Source organism: Galleria mellonella, unplaced genomic scaffold (assembly GCF_026898425.1).
Source record: "Galleria mellonella isolate WM207_F2 unplaced genomic scaffold, CSIRO_AGI_GalMel_v1 utg65, whole genome shotgun sequence".
NCBI classification, from domain to species: domain Eukaryota; kingdom Metazoa; phylum Arthropoda; class Insecta; order Lepidoptera; family Pyralidae; genus Galleria; species Galleria mellonella.
This window is the reverse complement of record NW_026442138.1, coordinates 11,978,857-11,999,144: the sequence shown is the minus strand read 5'-3', so window position 1 is coordinate 11,999,144 and position 20,288 is coordinate 11,978,857. Positions and strand designations below refer to the sequence as shown.

The 20,288-nt window shown below is 36.8% G+C and overlaps 1 protein-coding gene across 6 annotated transcripts in view; it reads right to left on the bottom strand.

Annotated features, from left to right (window-relative positions):
* Positions 1–2,960: 2,960 nt before the first annotated feature.
* The window catches only part of LOC113519881 (steroid hormone receptor ERR1), a 58,006-nt gene continuing 40,678 nt past the window's right edge, over positions 2,961–20,288 (bottom strand). For 3 of the 6 annotated variants that reach the window (XM_052900474.1, XM_052900471.1, XM_052900469.1), the window contains 7 exons: positions 16,541–16,696; positions 14,657–14,899; positions 11,948–12,166; positions 10,706–10,891; positions 10,001–10,159; positions 8,716–8,888; positions 2,961–7,556 (listed from right to left, as the gene is read on the bottom strand). In XM_052900474.1, coding sequence (XP_052756434.1) covers positions 7,394–7,556; positions 8,716–8,888; positions 10,001–10,159; positions 10,706–10,891; positions 11,948–12,166; positions 14,657–14,899; positions 16,541–16,681 — 1,284 coding nt within the window. In that variant the 5' untranslated portion in view covers positions 16,682–16,696 and the 3' untranslated portion in view covers positions 2,961–7,393. The remainder of the gene's footprint in view (positions 7,557–8,715; positions 8,889–10,000; positions 10,160–10,705; positions 10,892–11,947; positions 12,167–14,656; positions 14,900–16,540; positions 16,697–20,288) is intronic. The other 3 variants (XM_052900473.1, XM_052900472.1, XM_052900470.1) reach the window with 1 other exon arrangement.

The window sequence follows — 20,288 nt, the reverse complement described above, 5'->3', positions numbered from 1 at the left end:
GCGGCCATTTTGATATATATTGACTACTTTGGGCAATTGGGAATGGCATCAGGCGGGTAATTGGGAACGTTTTCAATGACCCCTCGCGTTTTTAGTTTACCCCTAGTGCTGCTAGTTAATTATGTAAAAATGTTTTAACTTTAAAAATTGTTTTAGATGCCTCGAAACTATATACGAAAGACTGAATCGAAATACAAAATTGAAGATCTTCGCCATGCAGTTGAAGATGTTAGAAGTAAGAAGCTCACATTAGGCCAAGCTGCTACCAAATATTCAATACCAAAATCAACATTATTCAAACAATTAAAAATAAAGTCAAGACACTAAAAAAATGTCGATCTGCTGTATTTAATAGAGAACAAGAAGACCAGCTAGAAAAATATATACTTGATTGCTGCAAGACTTTTTATGGAATAACACCAAGTTCATTACGTAAAATTGCTTTTCGATTTGCTGAAGCTAATAAGCTGAAACACAATTTTAACAAAGAAACCCAGCTAGCAGGCAAAGACTGGTACTATGGCTTCATGTCTCGACATCCTTCCATCAGTTTACGGATACCAGGAGCTACTTCACTTAATAGAATAACAGCTTTTAACGTCACCGAAGTGAATCTGTTTTTTGATCAACTAAAAATGATCCAAACAAAACACAATATACCTGGTCATCGTATTTTTAATATTGATGAAACTGGCATTAACACAGTTAAAAAAATTACACAATTTTAGCTCCAAAGGGTTTAAAACAGATAGCCAAAGCGACAAGTGGAGAACGTGGTGTCACAACAACAGTAGTTTGTGCTGTCAGTGCTAGTGGTGTATATGTACCTCCCATGCTTATCTTCAAAAGAAAAAGAATGAATGGACTGTTAATTTAAGGCTGTAATAGCGACATGATTGCCACGGTTTCTGATTCCGGTTGGATAAATGAGTCCATTTTTCTTGATTACTTGCGACACTTTATTTCTTTCGTAAAACCTACCAAAGAAGAACCAGTATTATTAATACTTGATAATCACGAAAGTCATATCAGCCTGGGAGCATACAAGCTTTTTCGAGAACATTACTTGCAAGTTCTTTCTTTGCCTCCCCATGTATCTCACAAAATGCAGCCACTAGATCTCACAATCTTTAGTTCACTGAAGATAGCATACAATAAGGAATGTGAGTTGTACATGGTTAACAATCCTGGGAAACGAATAACCCAATACGAGATTGGAGAACTTTTTACAAAGCCGTACAATAAAACAGCTAACATAAGCAAGGCTGTCAGTGGATTTAGAGCCGCTGGAATTTATCCTATTAATCCTGACAAATTTAAAGACATCTTTGAGAATATGACATCTAATCAATCCTACATCAGTCAGATTCAAGAATGCGATGCTCATAAAACTACAGCTGAGCAAAGTTTAAATTTATCCGATAACACTGTCAGCCAAAGTAAAATGTAAACTGTGCCTCTTGCCGAAATCATTAATGTGCCTATCATTCCTAAAACAAGAACCACTTCTGTGCGACAGAATAAGAGACATTCTCAAATTTTATCCAGCTCACCGATAAAAATTGAACTTGAGGGAAAGCAGAAAAAACAAAATGAGAGAAAAGCTAAAAAAGAAAAAGTTCCGAATAAAACACTAAAAAAGAACATTAAAACCATAAAAAAAAATCCATGGGTCAAGGGTAAAGGAGTGAAAAATTTAAAAAAGGAAAATAAGTTTGAAGAAGAGTTTTATTGTATAATGTGTAACGAAAAATATGAATCTCCGCCGACAGAGGATTGGATTATGTGCGTCATCTGTAAACTCTGGGCACATGAAAAATGTACTGCTGGTGAGACTAGTCTAGGGTACGTGTGTGATATGTGCCAACCAAAAAAACTATAGTTTATTATAAAGATTTAATTGTGTCGTTTCTAATTACCCCATACCGTTCCCATTTACCCCTCGGGATGATCTCAATTACCCCATAGGGTATCGGGTAAAAAGAAACGACAAACGAGTTTTTTGTTTTCGTTAAAATTTCTAATGAAAAGTTGATTCTTGAGAGTTTTTCTGTAACTGGATAAGTAGATAGATAAGTAAAGTTTATATTGTAATAAAAGTTGCTATATCTAAGACTTTTTTCTATTATTTTTGGACGTTGGAAGTTAAGTGTTCCCAATTCCCCCACTTTCCCCTATATATTTTTTTTTATTATATGTTTATTATTTTATAACTCCGTCAGTCATAAATCGATTTAGAAACTATTTTTTTTATCTGAATATTTTTTCTTATCAGTAAGTTATACTCACAGACTGCTCTCATAGCTTTTTATCAAAATCAGTTCGGTAGTTTTTAAAACTGGTTCTGTCACAATTGAAGTCTTTTTTTTTTTTTGTGGATTACAATCTTATTTCTTCCTTTATACTAATAGAAATTTATCAAAAAGCCAAACCCTTACGGTTAATAGTATTATAATGTAATTTAATATTCTATTCTATGTATATGTAAAATTTTGTATGTTTAATATTCAATCAAGCTTATATGTTTGAGACAGGGTTAGAATTAATTTTGTACACCGATAGACCATATTCTAGATTAACACATGCTACTTTATCCTCTACACAACAACTAAGTGGTTGTAAGATGTATATCTTGTAAAAAAAAATAAAGTATTTACTGTTTAATTTCTATATGTTATTATTTATCTTCAGTGACGCCCCTAGAGTTGCAGGTGTGTGTAGTCTACAGTAATCGTTTACCATCAGACAAATTGTATGCATGTTTGCCACTTTCGTAGTATAAAATAAAATACAATTATTTTCACCTACCATCCATCACTGGTATCCCGCCAGCGTATGCAGTTAGCGCGGGCGGGGTAACCATTCCATTATAATCAATAAAAAAAAAACTAATTCTCTCTGCCTACTCCGTATAGAACGAAGCGTGAAGAAATATAGAAAAATATGAAATAAAAATACACTTATCACCGCTTTATAATTTATTTCACATAGTACCAGGATCAGGTCACATTTAATAACAATATATAAAGAAAAAGGTACGACTTCGTTAAATACAAATAAGACACGGGCACGGTTAAGGGTTCGGACACCTACTCCTTGATCTGAGATTACGCTAATATAAAAACAATATTTACATGTTCCAGTCCATTTTTATACTTAACTAGTTTTCGGATATCAATTCGGACGGATCGTACGCGGTGTCGCACGCCGCTTCGGTTTGTTGTATGGTCCCATACATATTATATACAACGATTAAAATCCTGCGCAGATGATAGACATTTCTCCCGCGCAAGAAACAACATTGTAATATGCGATTTTTTTTTAATGTTGTTACAACTAACTTATATCTTACGCCGCCTTTTTTTGTAATCAAATATAAGCCGAAAATAAAATGGCCTTTGTGCACAGATTATAATCGAACGAATGTATCATCATAAGATACCGACAGAATGTACAAATTAGCCCCAGTGGTCTATGGATAGTAGTATCCGGAGCCTATAAACATCGCACTTCAACAAAGGTGAATACAGAACTGTTTAAAAAAAAAAGGAATTTTAAATTTCTAGATCTCTAATTACTGCATAAAAACTAATCGATAACGATATCTGAAAATGAGTTCGTTTCGTAAACAAATTATCATTATAATTAATATTAACTATAAATACCCAGCACAAAATGTTTTTTTTTTTTTTCAAATAGTTACATAAAATCATAATAAGTACAACTTTACTTGACACGTTTCGTTTAGACGTTGGTGCAAGCCACGTCGGCAATGAAGAAGCAGGTATGTACTATTTATCTGTAAAAGTTTTTACATTGCATTAAGTTCCGATTGTGTATTTAAAATATGTGTAAACAACGCGAAAATTTAAAATTAAGTTTACTTAATTATACAATTATATTTATACAATCTTAAAATTAGACTCAATTATAGTTTTCGCCGATAACAGGATCAAAATGCTTCCAGAAAAAAATTTTACAGAGTAAGAAATGGATGATGTATTATCTGTTATACTAATATCTAAATGTACTTTAACGGATACATTGGACTTTTTGTACATTTATTTTTTGTACATTTATTATTGCATACATTTATTTAACACCGGTATTATAAGTATTCATATTTATAGACAACGCGCGACGGTTACCACTTTTCAGATACCACTGGCCGAACGAGCCTATCTAGGTCAACCGTGTAGTCCCAGCATAAAATGAACCGTAGTGGAATGCGACTGCGTACAATCCGACTCGAGATTAAGCTGTGGCTTGAATAATATCGGAAACTGCATAGCTGCCACTCTCCTCAAGTAGATATATTAAGTGTCAATTTAACAAAAATAACACACGTAAATATACATATAAAAATAATTCTTTCGCTGATTCCAATTTTATGATATGAGTTAATCATAATTTTAACTTTTAGAATTTTGTCCTGTTTCTTTTAGTAAAGAAAGCTTAAAATAAAGCTAAAAATAATATCATCGCAGTGCTACCTGCAGTGCAAATTATATAGTAGATGCATCATATAATTATTGTTTATATCTGTATGCATAATAACCATAAACTATGGTTTTGTTTGCTCTACGGATGGATAATTAGCTAGCTTTTAGCGAATGGGTAATGTATGATTTACTAATTCTATGTAAAAAATTGTCATCCCAAATAAAACTAAATAAATAAATAGTAAATGGCAACGCATAGGGGGTATCATGGGCGAAATAGTATACTCTGTTATGTCCATGGTACTGCTCATGTCTATAGGCGACGGTTACCACTTTCCATCAGGTGGGCCGTTAGCTTGTTTGCCATTCTAAGTTGTATAAAAAAAAACCATATTTTTGCAATTTCTGTACTAATTTTGTTACGTAAAACCAATGATTTTTTCATGGAAACTTTTTTTATGACCCACTTGACGAAAAGTAACCGTCGCCTAGAGATGAGCAGTACCATGGACATAACAGAGTATACCGTTTCGCCCATGTTACCCCCCATGCGTTGCCATTCCTGAGGACTCGGGTGTTATTCATCTGTATGTTATTATTCAATATTATTATTCTCACTCCGTGGTCATTCAAGCCACAGCCACCTCGCCAATAACATAGTAATCGCAGATCAACAACGTCGAATAAACTTATCGGCTACATGTGGCACATGATACAGCGTTCATACCCTGAGAACACCACAGCATACGAGAAACTGTTAAAAGACTATAAATAACGTAAATATTCTTAACATAAGAATCGCTACAACAAAACTTTCAACTCACTGGAATAACTTTATTGGCTCTATTCGTCATTCATCATTTCCAATACTATACTATAGTAGACAAATCTTTTGTAAGCTCAACATTCACTTATATATATCACTGATGTGTAAATATATCATTTCATGATATTAATATATATATTGTTTCGCTATACAATGTTATACATTCTGATATATTGTGATTGGTAACAGGTATTGAGGTATTTTCACTGTTCCACTACACATATATATTATATTTTAAAACTTATATTCATTTTAATGTCTATTTTTATGCAAAACAAGAATTTTATAAACTTACTATGTTGTTATTCGAGTGCGAAACGAGACGCTGTGTCGTAAAGCATCGTACACCCCTTGAAGACTTCCAGATGAAGTCGAAACAATAGTTGGCAACGACAAACATAGTAAGTTTATAAAATCACCATTGTGCAATGTATATAGACATATATATATTATATATTCGATCTACATAACTTTTTTTTATATACAGAAAATATTCAAATGACCATATTAACAATATTGTACATCGGCATGGCAACACTCCAAAATATATTAAATTTGGTTGTAATATACTAATATGTATATAGTTACATTAGTGGAACAGCTCTAAAAATTATTTATATCCCATTATATATGACAATCTTTCAAATAAATCCACTTCTACTATTAACAAACTATTGTAATGTTCAAATTATAATAAGAATTTATAGGCACTGTTTATACTACATCCGAACAATAATGTATACCAAACAAATGTATTTCTAAATGTAAATTTTATAATTCAAATATACAGTAGCCATAATTTACAATCATATCACAGTTAAAAATTGACAAAATATAAAATTTTATTGGGTCGTCTTAAGTTTTTTTTTTTTTTTTTTAAATTACCAATTTATAAGAAAGTTGATAAATTCACCAAAGACATTATAAATAATCTTAAAAAAATTATCTATGAAATTACCTTTAATTAATTCAAAATTTGCTACATGATCATGTAACAAATACTCTTTTTTTTTTTTATTGGCCTTTAACATTCAAAAGCAGTTGATATTTGATATATCCATAATGTTAGTATTACTGCAATGGACTTTACATAAAACCCTATCACAGTATAAACAGTTCCTATTCTCGCTAATTAACGTTTTCAAAAAAATATTAAAAATAAAAACAACAGTTTAATGATAAATGCGCCGAATACGGCCCCCGCATTTACCGTATTTACATTATTGTACAGTCGGGGAAACTACCATTCACGACATGTGATCGAATTCATTGCTCAAAGCTACACTACACATGACTTTAGTACGCAAAAATAATAATAAATTAAACTATCACTAACAGGTATTGCCAGCGCAATAAAATATTTAACAATTAAAAAATATTACCGCAATCAAATTAATCCAAATATCACGAGGCATCATTTTGTAGGCCCAATTAGTAGTATTTTTTGTCAACGAAATTTTTATAAGAGTTCGATTCACAATAAATGGAAACGATTATTAATTAATTGTACATATATAAAACAGTATGTGCAGTCTAACTTCTAAGTGCGAAATAAACGGCACATAATTTCCTCGACCATAATAATCTCAAACCACACCCCGTACAGTAAAACTAGATATATTTTTTTTTTAATATTATACAAAAATAGTAACAAGTTTGTACTACGTCTGTCCATCGTTTTGTACATTAATGGCGCGGGGACGCGACAATGTCTATAGGAGAACATAATATGACAGTAGCCGCCGCACTGTTCTACCATTCACAGCCATAAAACACGGAGTCCGGACAACATTCACACATAACAATAACACGGGGTTAAATGCAGACCTAATATGGCAAATAGTACTCACTATTTAATGTGATATGTTGATTTTGTGATGATGATGATAAAAGTCGCGACCCGGCGCCCGGGTTGTATAGTCACTTGTATTCACGCTCACTCATTTTCGCCGTTATACGCTCAATCATTTTCGCCGTTATACGCTCAATCATTTTCGCCGTTATACGCTCACTCATTTTCGCCGTTATACGCTCACTCATTTCCAAGCGTTACGCTTGTATCGCTCACTCACAACCGCGTGTTACGCTCGTTTCGCTCACTCACTGCCGGTCTACACGGTCAGGCCTACCGTAGACTGGCCTCGAGCATCTCTACGAATAGTTTGTTCATGGGCGCGCGACGGTCGCGGTGCACGGCCGACCAGAAGCGGCGGACTGCGACGTCGGCGTGCCGTAACGCCGGCAACACTAGTAATAACTGTTGTAGCGCCGCGTTCGCGTTGTATGGCCTGTTGAGACATTATTTGTTTGTTATTTTATGTTACAATTACCATTTTTGATAACAGAACTTATAGATAGATAAAATCTATGCTAAGGTAAAATATGAAAATTTAATAACTTGGCAACAGCGTCGCATTTAAACATAAGGTATATAGGTTATTCACCACTAATGGACTCTTGTCACAAATGGACAGAATTGTTTAAGAGATTAGGTAAATGGAAAAATGAGCACCTAATCCCAATATTAAAATGGAAAATTAAAATTTCTACCAATGTGTGTCGAAATTTTATTACTAGCAACACCATCACCATGTCTGGGGATTCCCTTCAAATATTTTGCATATAATTTAAAAAATAATATTGAATATCTCAATAAATATTTTTATTTTCATCTCATCAATTCAAATGAATTTTAATCACTGTATAGCAGCCTTTCTCAAAGTGGGCGATAACGTCCCCTTGTGGGCGCTGCAGGCCTAAAGGGGGGCGGCCCAGAAAAAATTGATTAGTTTACTTAATTTACACAATAATTGATTAATTTAATTTGAAGTGATAGTGGTCTTTAAGTAGGTGAAAAAATGGGGACGCTAAAAATAATTCATTCTCAAAGTGGGTAATATAGTATAGGGTGCCTAGTAAAATAAATCAAAAATTAAGTTAAAATGTAAAGCTGTCTTGTGCATCTAACAAATAAATAGATAATAGAATATTAGTTTGTAATTTCACAGTAAAATTGGTCAACCACAAATATGGTCTAGGGTCCCACAGACCCTAAATGTGGCACAAGTACATAGAGGCCATCTATTCTACTCCTTATCATTCTCAGAATGTGGTTCTAACCTAGGAATAGAGGGGGGAAAGGGATTGTTAGTAATGGAGACTGAGAATCCCATTGCTAGCAATATACCCAACCAGATCGACCTCCTTGCGGTTCCCTCTGAAAACTATCATGGTTAATTCTTGATGAATTCATCATGATGGGCTAACTGACCTGTTTTCATTCTCATCTATCACTCTACACTGGTGTTCCGCCAGCGTATCCCATTAGCGCAGACGGGGTTACCATACCATTTTCAACCATAAAAAAAACCTAAGAATACATGATGACGACAGACGATGCAGTGTGGAGCTACGAGCTGATCACAATGGTGATAATGGTGGTAGTACCTGAGCACGGAGACGGCGTCGTTGAGGGCGGCGAGGATGTGGTCGCGGAAGCGGCGCAGCGCGGCGGTCTCGTCTATTCGCGCCTCCGAGTTGGCGAGCGCCAGCGCCTTCAGCAGGTAGCACTCCTCGCGCATGGCCGCCGCGCTCTCCAGCCGCTTCGTCACGCCCGCCACCTGCCGCGTGCCCACACACATCAGTCAGACAATAGTACTCACTCAAACGACAACTTATGGTCACATCATAATATGTATTTGGGACAATAGACAATTTTACAATTATTCTTAAATCATACAAAAAGTACATACAAACATCTGAATTGTTTTAAATTCTATTTAATTTACCGTTAACCACAAATTATTATACTATAACTATGTTACTGTTAATTTTTACAAAATTCTCTCTCCCTCTCTCTTTCTCATCCTCCTTAAGAGGAGCTTAAGGAGAGGAGATGGCAACTAACTCCCGGCAGAAGCACAGTCGGCCGGGGTTCAGAGCCCCAGGGAGAGAAACCGGCGTACAATGCGGGCAGAATCTAAGAGCACCGCTTTCTGCATCTTTTCCGGAAGTGAGCCGCCTCGGAATCTCAACCGTCTAAGATGTTGTTCTAGACTGGTTGGGATAAGACCGTTCACCGACAAAACGACTGGAATAATTTCAGTAGACGCCATCCCCCACATTTCGGTCACCTCTTGAGCCAGGTCGAGATATTTTCTTTATTACTGTAAATTTATTATTATTATTTCCGCCGTTAACTGTCCACTGCTGAACATGCTTTCCCCATAAGGGGAAATCTTGCCAGTAGTTGTCACGTTTGGCAGGCGAATTGGCAACCGTAGTTATGCTTTTACAGATGTTTTAAGAGAAACGCTGCTGCCCATCCCTGCACCATAAGCTCCCTTAGTCGCCTCTTACGACACCCACGAGAAAGGAAGGGGTAGCCCATTCTATGCCGGGACCTGAACGACGAATTTATGTTACTTTAATTATACAATTACTTGCAATAATAGAATATGGATGTAGATAAGGAAAATAGGGCCGTTTGGAGGTTCTCCAGGATCAAAGGCCCGGGACGGGACTGTTAGTTCGCCGTGTGGTCCCGGCATAGAACGGACCACCCCTTGCTTTCTCGTGGGTGTCGTAAAAGACTATTAAAAAAACTTAGTAGTCGTGTCCCTCTTTCAACATCACTAAAGCCTAAATGCGGTTTGCCAAATATTGCAACTACTGGTAAACCTCCCAATAGCGAGAGCTGACGGTTGGTGTTATGATGACGCGTCAGTATTACCTGCGCGAACAGGTTCTGTGCGCCAATATCGCGGGCCTGCTGCTCGTCGAGCGCCAGGTCGGACGCGAACCGCAGCCGCAGCGGCCCGCCGCCCGACATCGACCGGTACGCCAGCATCAGGCTCAGCATCTCCGCCCACGTGCTTTGTAGCAGCCGCATCTGCGCGCACACACACACACATATACATAGTTATTATTATAGTGCAACATATACTACTAATATGAAAAGAAAAAACATGACTGTGTTTGTTTGTTTGTTTGTAATGGATAAAATCAAAAACTACTCAATCAATTTTAAAAATCTTTTAACCTATAGAAAGCTACATTACCAGCGAACAACATGGGCTATATAACATTTACGAAAAATCTATCTACCAATACGTATTTATTAGTACCAGTATTTGGGGGGAAAGGGATTGTTAACACTGGAGTTTGACAGCCCCATTGCTAGCAATATGCCTTATTAGGTCTACCTCAACGTGGTTCCCCCTGGAAACCATCGTGAACAATTCTTGTTGAATTCGTCACGATGGGCTGACTGACCTACTTCATCTTCACCAATCATCCTCCACTGGTGCCCCGCCGGTGTATTCTATTTTATTGCCGGTGTATTTTGTTTTCGCCAACTTAAAAAAAAAGCAGTTTTGTCACGATAATTTTTTTTTATCTACTTTCCGTGTAAACATCGAAACAAAAATATACTCACTTGATCGTTGAGCTGCAGATCCGTAAAGCCCGGTATCTGCTTGGCCCAGCCTATGACACCGACCAGCTCGCGGTCGTACAGGTCAGCCAGCATGGCGAGGGTCCTGGCGTTAGCGTCGGTGACGCCCGCGGGCGGTGGCGAGCACGTCATCAGCTCCGGCTCGTACGATGTGAGCGCTTCTAATACCTAAAAAAACCGGGGGAAAAGGGATTGTTAGTAATGGGGTCAAATAGCCTAGCAATATACTAGCAATATACCCTGTCAGATGGACCTCCACGTTGTTCCCCCTGGAAACCATCGTGGCTAATTCTAGTTGAATTCGTCAGGATAGGCTAACTGACCTGCTTTCATCCTCATCAGTCATCTCTCACTGGTGTCCTGCCAGTGTATACCGATAGCGCAAACGGGGTTACCATACCATTATCACCCATTAAAAAAAAACCTGAAAACCATTCGTGTGAGTTTGATAAAGGATTACTAAAACAAACATTACTTTATGGATTTTAATGCAATTTGGCGTACGAATATGTCATATTATAACTAAATACATGGGATAGCTACAAGATTTATGTCTACATTTTTATCAATACTTTATATTACTATATTTCAATTGAATTTTCTAATCTGTCATTGTATATGTTTTATATTTTTGATGCAATAAAGAGTTATATAAATAAATAGCTATTTTGTTACATATTGATCCGCGGTAAGAAGGCTGTATGTTTTTTTTAACAGATGATAATCAAATGGCAACCCCGCTCACTTTAACGGTATACACTGGCAGGACACCAGTGAGGGAAGACAGTTGAGAATAAAAAGGCAAATCAGGCAGCCCATCGTGATGAATACATTTGGAATTCAGCGCGATGATTTCCAGGGGGAACCACGTGGAAGTCGATCTGACAGGATATATTGCTAGCAATGAAACTGGTAGTCCGTATTACTAACAATAAAAGCAAGCAGTACGTTAACAATAATGGTTTATTATATATAATTATACTTATATATCCATTCTGCTTAAATAAAAATAAATGAATAAATGTATATTCATTTACTATATTTATTTTCTCTTCCAACTCTCCTGATCCTGTAATCCTATCCCAAAATTTCTTGCCACTATATCTCTGCTTTGATCCGCGTTAATTTCCCTGCTTTTTAATTAAACTTGAAAACAGCTAATGGCTACCCTAAAAAGCCGGAGCCAAAAGAAGAAAAAGAAATTGGTAGCGAGCGATCGATCACCTTGATGTCGTCGAGGTGCGGGCGCGGCTGGTGCGGCTGCGCGGCGTCGGGCGGGCGGCGGTACTTCTGGCGGCCGCCGCGCACGCGGTCCAAACGCACGCCCTCGCGCAGCATGCCCATGCGCAGGCACTTGCGGAAGCGGCACGCCTGGCACGCCTTGCGCCGCCGCTTGTTGATCTCGCACTCGTTCGACGCCGGGCACGTGTACTCGATGTTGCCCTGCACCAATTACAACAACACTTGGCTTAATGTAAACAAATAATTTACTGTAGGTACACAATTACAGTTTACTTCAATAGAACTTAATGTAAATTCTACTGAAACAAACTGTACGTACGTTAGTATGGATTCAACAAAATAATCATCGTCTTCCTACCCTTATCCCAATTAATATTTGGGGTCGGCGTAATATAGTTTTATCCATATAACTAGAGGATTTGGCTTATAGTTTTACGACCGGCCGTCTGCCCGATGTCAACCCTCTTTGGGGATTCAACAAAACAATATTGTAATTAAAACATTGACATCGACTACAAAAATCTCATTCCATAAAGATTTTTTTTTATACCATGAAGATGGTAAAAACAAGAAAACAGTCCGTCGTGGTAAACGGTCACTGTAGCCTATGGACGCTTGCAACACTAGGGATGTCACATGCACGCTGCCGACCCTGAAGAAAACTTTATATATCCTTTTTGATAAATCTCATACTGTAGTCTCTGGGGAAATAACTAAATGTTTTCTTTTTTTTATAATAAAAACTGCCAAAATGTCAAATGTCACCCGCACAATACATCACTTAGAAGAAGGCTCTGCTGGTTTCCAAGCTTTACTCTTTCATTTGGTCCCAGTTTGGTCGTCTTGACTCCGTTCAAAGACGAGTTATGAAAATAGTCGATGATCCCATGCTCAATATTGAGCCCTAAGTCTAAGGCTAAGGCGAAATTTTGTCTCACTATGTGTGCTTGTATAATGAATTGTTCTGAGAAACCGATAGTGTTGCAGGCGTCAATAGGTTACAGTAATCGTTTACCATCAGATGGATCAGACTTAGGAGAGACTTTGCCTCACTCTGCGTGTTCTACCGCCTGTACAATGGATTGTGCTCAGAGGAATTGTTCAATATGATGCCCACAGCCATCGTACGGCTCGCCATCGACAGGGAGCTCATCCTCATGTCCTACAGCCTCAATGGTCGCGTACTGCGCGTGGTCCCAACATAGAATGGATCACCGCTTCCTTTCCCGTAAGTGTCTTAAGAGGCGACTAAGAAGATTTAATGGTCGAGAGATCGGCAAATAACGTCTCTTTTAAAACATCACCAAAAGCTAACTGCGGTGGGGCCAACCCGCCTGCCAAGCGCGGCAACTACTGGCAGAACTCTCCTTATGGGGAAGGTCGATGTTCAGCAGTGGACAGTTAATGACTTATATAATATATTAACAATATAAAATTGTATAAATATATACCTATATATATATATAAGATATGAGTAGCAAGAGATGAGTAGAAACAGAAGCTTTTGGCTCTCGGTTGTCTCCACCAACACATCGATATGGGTACAATAGTGGTAGATATGATATTCAAATTATATATATATATATATATATATATATATATATATATATATATATATATATATATATATAAATATTGAATAATCCTTCCCATGTAATGGACACAACATAAGCAACAATACGACAGTAATAGGCTCATAACAATACTATATACATATGAGCAATGTGACATTCCGCGATAATGGATACCCGAGTGTATTGTTCTCATTTTGGATTCTATTAAGTATTATCGAAAACCATTAGTTATTACATCTTTAGGATTCCGTATTCTCGTATTCGAACGGCACAATGGTACCTTAAACGTGGCCCTAAAGGCAGATCTCAGAATATTCCAAAACAACAAAAAAATTTAATTTCATCTGCAATATATGGGAACCAAGCATGTCAGAAAAGAGAGCATTTAGTAACGAGGATTAGTAATTAGACTAGCTATTGAGTACCGTTCTTAGTAATATATCCTATTGGGTCGACCTCCACGTAATCCCTCTTTGAAACCGTCGTGAATTGGTCATGATGGGTCAACTGTTTTGAATCCATCTATCAGAGGGAGACTTTGTACAAAAGTCGTTTGCTTGGGTGCCTCCGTACCATTAGTGTGTATCTACCGTGAAGCAGTTGTGTTTGCATGGCTGTGTTTTGGTTCGAAGATGCCTTTGTCCCATACTTATTTCTACCATGAAGCAATTGTTTGCATGGCTGTGTTTTGGTTCGAAGGGTGGACTTTTTTTTTTTATGAGTGAAAATGATATGGTAACCCCGCCTGCGCTAACGGGATACGCTGGCGGAGCACGAGTGAAGGGTGATAGGTGAGAATGAAAACAGACCAGTTAGCCCATCATGATGAATTCATCTGGAATTAACCATGATAGTTTCCAGGGGGAACCGCGAGGAGGTCGACCTGGTTGGGTATATTGTTAGCAATGGGATTCTTAGTCTCCGTTACTAACAATCTTTCCCCCCCCCCCCCCCCCCGAAGGGTGTACTATGGCTATGAAATTACAAGGCACACAGGTATAATACCTTAACCCTCGGGTAGGGTATCACTAAAGTGACTATAAATGAGTATGACACGTCTTTAGTGACAAACTTCTGACGCTACCGATGTTCGCCGGTTTCTGGTCCAAACTCTTACCTGTATTGTCCTTTTGAAGAACGCTTTACACGCCTCGCAACTAGCGACTCCGTAGTGGAAGCCCGACGCGACATCTCCGCATACTAAGCACACCCTTCTGTGTGTGTCGTCGTCCCTGGTGCCAGTGGCGGCCGCCGCTGTGGTCGACGAACAGTGCTGTTGCTCGGGGCTTGTGTTCCCCACCACCGCCCCCTCCCCGGGGGACACGCAGAATTTCACCTCCTCTTTTGGTTCGAGATCCAGCTGTGAATAAAATAATAATGTAACTTATTAAAACACGTTGGATCACGGGGAAGGGATTGTTAGTAATACGGACTACCAGTCCTATTGCTAGCAATATACCTTATCAGATCGACCTCCACATAGTCACCCCTGGCAACCAGTGTTGAATTTCAGGTGTATTCATCACGATAGGCTTACTGACCTGCTTTTTCATTCTCACCTATCATCCATCACTAGTGTCCCGCCAGCGTATACTGTTAGCGCAGGTGGGGTTACAATTCCATTATCATCCATTAAAAAAACACGGTGGATTCCAATACGCTCTACGCAATGTGGACATATCCAATGTCAGTTTCGCTAGAAAGGTAGGTCCAAAAATAGCCAACTACTCCATCTGTGATTGCAGTCGTGAACATATTATGTTTTTAAACATAATGAATGATAGATGATGCAGCAGGTTAAAAATGCAGAACGGCAAAAAATGAGCGATAAAAAATGATGAGCGGCAAAAATGGGATGCGGTGATCGCTTGCAATCAAGCGAATTGCACGGTATACTTCTAAGCCATTATTGTTGTATAAAAAAATATTAGAATACGTATATGTACAAATAACACTATTAAGTGATAATTCTAGACTCTTCTAGATCATTCTAAATCTTAATACTAGAAATGGATAAACTATTTCTATCATAACAACTTCATGACAAAAATAAAATTTTATATTTATATACTACATACTACAAAACGTCATTGTGTGTGTTTCGTACAGTATTTTCAGCTGTTGCCGTTCTTCAAGAAAAGAACGAGAAATACGGCAACGTTGCAACTAAAATTTTATGTTGAAAATATTTCTATTTCAAATATTTTGCCTATAGGTACGTCGTATTAGAATTTGTCATACCAAATTGAATATTAAGGGGCATTAAAATAAGATTTACTTTTACATTGAAATGACTGTGGAACATTCTTTAATAACAAATATAAAAAAAATATCAAACGAATCGCATAGTATACTCGTAAATTATTCTTGTTGTAAGAATGTTAAAAAAAATATTTAAAAAACAATTGTACAATTGCGGAAATAACTAATAAAAGATTCTTGAATGGCGCATAAAAAAAAATACCGAATTCTACAGATTAAAACAAGCGCGCAAAAATCATCCCAAAGATGAAGAAAACCGCAAAATCAATAGTTACATTAGGCATTTGTTATTTATGGACGGACGGTCACGTTGTTCGATATTGCTTAATACTTTTTTATACAATTTGAAGATCAAGTGTCAAGATACGCACTAAAAACAAAATATAAATAAAGAAAAAAAAACACAGGCGCGCGGTTCAATGTCAAAATGTGTTCCGCCCGATAAATATAGCGAGGTTTTATCAGAGAGAATATATGACAAATATTTTAATAATAAACTTATTTAACTGGACAGCTATGTGAAATCGAAATAATGAATTATGAAATTAGAAGGAAATCTTTTTATATGATACCAGCGTGGTAAATAGTAGACAAATCTCTACTCATAGACCCCGGGTCATATGCCCTGTGGTCACGACATAGCTAACCCATTCTTTCCCCAATATCAGAGAAATTGCAGGAGTGTTGCCGGCCTCTTATGAAATAAAAAGAACGAGTCTAAAGCAAGTGTCGCACTCACCTCAGACGGCTGCATGATCAGCGGCCTGTGCAGGGGCTGTGTGTGCGGGGGCTGAGGCTCCGGCGTGGGGTACTGTGGCGGAGGCTCCGCTTCCTGCTTCACACGTCGCAGCATTGGCTCTCCACTCACAGCCGACATCATTTGCACCTGGAACAACTGATGCCCATTAAGTTTTGCATGTAGACTTGTCCAGGACAACTAGTCCGACGTGTGCTGAACTTGCACGCTTAGGTTTGTGCATAAAGAAATCATATTTGTTCGTGACAGGCATAGATTCATGTAGAAAAAAGGGTCGTGCGAATAGAGCTCGTGTAATAAGGTTTCTACCTATAAATTATAGAAATGAAAGTCAAAAATATAAACAAGTAGTGGTTTTTCTGGAAAACCAATAGGCGTTATTAGTATTTACATTCGACTAATAAAGTTTCTCACTAATAATGAATAGACAAGTAGGCCTTATTCAATTTCCCTGTAATAGATAAACGAAGACGGACAAGTGCGTTTTGTAAGGGTGCTTTCTTTTTTTGGAATCACTTCAATGATTACTTTTCGAAGTTTATTATGACGGGAAAAAATATGGTGTGTTCATCTTCTTTTCTAGCACAATATACCACTGCAAGAGAAGGAAAACACGACATAAAACACTATACCAGGCCATTTGGCCAGCGTTAGTAATATCTGTATCTAGTAGTGGGATCTTATTTCCTTGCTATCATCTGCCAAAATAAAATGACTATCAGAATCGAGTTGCAGTCCTATTCACATTTTAACATGAATAAAGAGCCAACCATATTATAATAACACACGTGAACTTTCAACATGTTTTCAATTGCAAACACGAAAACAGCGCATCGAAATTCGTTGGAAAAAACAAAATAATCTATCTACGATATGTAAAAAGTTTCAAGGATACAGCTAGCGAGTTCATTCTCCTTTTGACATTGGCTGGCGTTGTTGATAATAAACGGGTGACGTAAGCAGGCATAAGTCTGCTGTGCACATTCTCATTATGCACCGTTTATTAATGTCCGTTTCATAACTCACAGTCGAACCAAATCAAAATTTAAAGTTAAGAAGTATGAGACCTACCGCAACGTGTGAGAAATATGAGACCTATCGCAACGTAGGAGAAATATTGGACCTACCGCAACGTGTGAGAAATATGGGACCTATCACAACGTAGGAGAAATACTGGACCTACCGCAACGTGTGAGAAATATGAGACCTATCACAACGTATGAGAAGTATAGAGTCCTACCGCAACGTATGAGAATTATGGGTCCTACCGTAACGTATGTAGGTCATCGTGTCATATATTATACTAGCGACCAGCCCCGGTTTGGCACAGACGCAATTGTTCTTATAATCTGTCTTAAATCTTAATTAAAATGTAAAGAAATTTACAATTGATCCGATCATAAGAAAGTCTGCTAACGTCTAATAATAGTACAAATTAAAAATCAATTAATTGATGTTACGTTCGGATTTGTTAATTATTTCAGTTAGAAAATATTTCTGTGATAAATTCAACAATACTAGATTACCTTTTAAATTCGAATCATCTTTATTCAAATAGACTTGTTTACAAGCACTTTTTAATCGTAATTTTTTTTAATCTAATGCAGGATTCGGAAAGTTGTTATCTATTGAGAAGAGCCAGCAAGAAACTCAACAGTTATTCTTTTAAATTTCTGTTAACATTATGTGTATTTATTTAAATGTACTATGTCTAAAATTTTATTTGAGTTCTATTAGAACAGACCATAAATACGTATAGAAAGTTATACCTAAATATGTAAATAAAAACAAAATATGCGAATGGATATAATGAATTGCATTCCACAAACAAAAGCCGACTTCTTTTAGAAAATTTCTTTGGGATTTTAATAAAATTTCTATGGAAGAAATCTGTATATACTTTTAAATAAAAAAAAATCAAATCGCTCTATAACTGATGAAGTTATAAGGTAACAAATATAATTAAAAAAAAAAAAAAATTGAATTGAGAACCAAGAACCCTTCTTCTAGAAGTCGGTTGAAAATTGGAGTTTCTTTAATACCAGATGATGCAACAGTTGCGTGTAAAATGGGTCAGCAGTGGACAAGGTCAGTAGACGAGTGTGAGCTCATATCGACACAGTTCAAAACTACCAACAACATAGAGAATACAATATAAAAAGTAATTTTAAAAACTTATTTTTTTTTTTCAACTATAATATATGATAATGGATGACGGAAATGTAATTATTTTACTGTGTTTGTAGTTTTTGACAATTATTCATTAAATTACCATATCATCATCATTATCACAACAGCTTTTAACTTTCTACTGCTGAACATACCCCCCCCCCCCCCACCTGGGTATTTGCCACGCTTAGCAGGCGGATTGGCAACCGCAGTTTTTGGAGATATTTTCAAAGGGGCGTAGTTATTCATACCTCGACCTGCCTTATCCGCCTCTCACGACACCCACGAGAAAGGAAGGGGTGGCTTATTCTATGCCGGAACCACACGGAACGGGAATAAAATATATATTCACGTCTAATGGTGTCAGAGGTGTTTGTCAATTATTTATGTTTTAAGAAGGTAACACTTCTAACGTGGCAGGGTTTATTTATTTTTTATTTTATTTATTTATTTATGGTATTTCAATCACAGATCAGTTACACGAGAATTTAAATTGAGAATGTTTTATTTTTTATTATTCTTGGAATGGCAAACACGAATATCATCATGAATATTTCCCGAATTTCGAGAAATTAGTATTTTTTTTTTAAATTAATCAAATTATTTAATTAGCTTAGGAAAGGTGTTCTTTATTTGCGTTTTTACACAAAAAGAAATGTCAGTTCTTCTCTAGCAATTACCAAATCCAACCTTGGTCAACTGACCGCTATAAACAATGAAAAAGTTATTATTTTTTTAATTTAATTTACCAGTTGTTTATGGACCACACCCAATTCTTAATGATAGCGATAATAGCGTAGTAAAAAGAGACATTTTGTAATAGATAATGAACCTGATTACTTACTTGCCTCGACAGTTTGATATCGAATAGGTACTGTTCATAATCGGGTCGGTGACCGCGCGTCCGAGGTCTCACCTTTGTAGATAAATGTAGGTACACGTCAATTTGACTAGCGAGCCGGTGCGCAACAGCGGCTGGATTGGGGCAGGCTCGAAAATTACCAATTTCGAATAGAATTTGAAATTTGAATATTCGTTCTCGAATTATATTTTAAATTTTGCGTTATGGCACACATTATTTTGTAATAGTCGTGCGTTTTTAATTTAGGATTACCAGGTGCAAAATTTAAAAATTGGAACAACTAATTTCATTTCTACTGAAGTGCCAAATAGGGATGCCCGCGTCAATTTTAAGTTACCTATATTAAATAGTATGAAATACTACACTTACTATGATGTATACAAATTAATATTATAAAAAAAAATAACTGTTGCAACATAAAACACTCTCAAGTGCCCAAAAATTCTGACAAAACAGGACAAATCCTGATGTCACTGGCTAAAATGACTTTTGTAGTGTAGTTTTAAAGTTCCCAGAGAAAAACGTTTATAATCGTTTGATACTTTTTAGCTTAATGGACAAAATTGAATGATATAGCTAGTTTAGTAAATAAGAGAAACACACTATTGCTCGTATATAGTGTTATTTATGATTTGATTTAAACTTATTTTACATAAATCAGACCTATTTATAACAGTAAAAGAATCCTCATATTACAAT